At 35.3% G+C, this 695-nt stretch overlaps 1 protein-coding gene across 1 annotated transcript in view; it reads right to left on the bottom strand.

Moving 5' to 3' along the window:
* LOC119591498 overlaps positions 1 to 695 on the bottom strand; it is a gene marked incomplete in the record, with an annotated part of 6,602 nt that overhangs the window by 1,921 nt on the left and 3,986 nt on the right. The window contains 1 exon segment of the mRNA XM_037940244.1: positions 351 to 480. Within this exon segment, the coding sequence (XP_037796172.1) occupies positions 351 to 480 (130 nt within the window).

The following is a 695-nucleotide window of genomic DNA, read 5'->3' as shown; positions in this document are numbered from 1 at the left end:
GGGGGGAGGGTGCCTTTAAGCGTATTTTAGACGGATATTTGAGTCATTATATTTCTTTTTTATGGGCTTATTCTGATTTTTGTGTTTTGTTTATATACGATAGTCACTCCTTTTCCATTTTCAGTTTTCACCCCAATTTAGTTTTGTCTGCTTTTATTTTTGCATGTGCTTTGGTTTAAATTCAACAGGTAAATCATGAACATGATTTACCTGTTGCTTTTGCATTTGTTTTTTTTGTTCACGTTCAACAAGCAAACCACAATCTGAACCACTACATTTACAACCTCATTTTTTTAGTTTGCTTATGTGCGTTATTGTTTACTCTGGACAAACCAAAATACCACTCTTACTTGAACCGTTCGACGTACTGGTTTCCTCAATCCAGGCGTTCTCGTGCTTCTTCATTTCCTCGACGAACGTAAGAACTCGCTCTAGTTTCAGCTCAAGACTAGCCACTGAGGCGTTGACCACTTCGGCCGTCTGGAGAATAGGGAGGGAAGAAAAACACCCATTAATAGTCTGTTATTCTGTTTATTTATTGGTTCGTATTGTATTGTCTTGTTATATTTGTTGTCTGTTGTTTTGTTTGTTTATTTTTCTCTTTTTATTTTTATTCGTGTATTCGTTTATCTGTTTATTTCATTATCATTATTATTGTTGTTGTTTGTGAATGTGTGTGTGTGATCTACCCTAAT

The sequence above is a fragment of the Penaeus monodon genome, chromosome 28, assembly GCF_015228065.2.
Source record: "Penaeus monodon isolate SGIC_2016 chromosome 28, NSTDA_Pmon_1, whole genome shotgun sequence".
Taxonomy (NCBI): Eukaryota; Metazoa; Arthropoda; class Malacostraca; order Decapoda; family Penaeidae; genus Penaeus; species Penaeus monodon.
The sequence above is the reverse complement of the archived record's forward strand: the minus strand, read 5'-3'. Positions and strand labels throughout refer to the sequence as shown.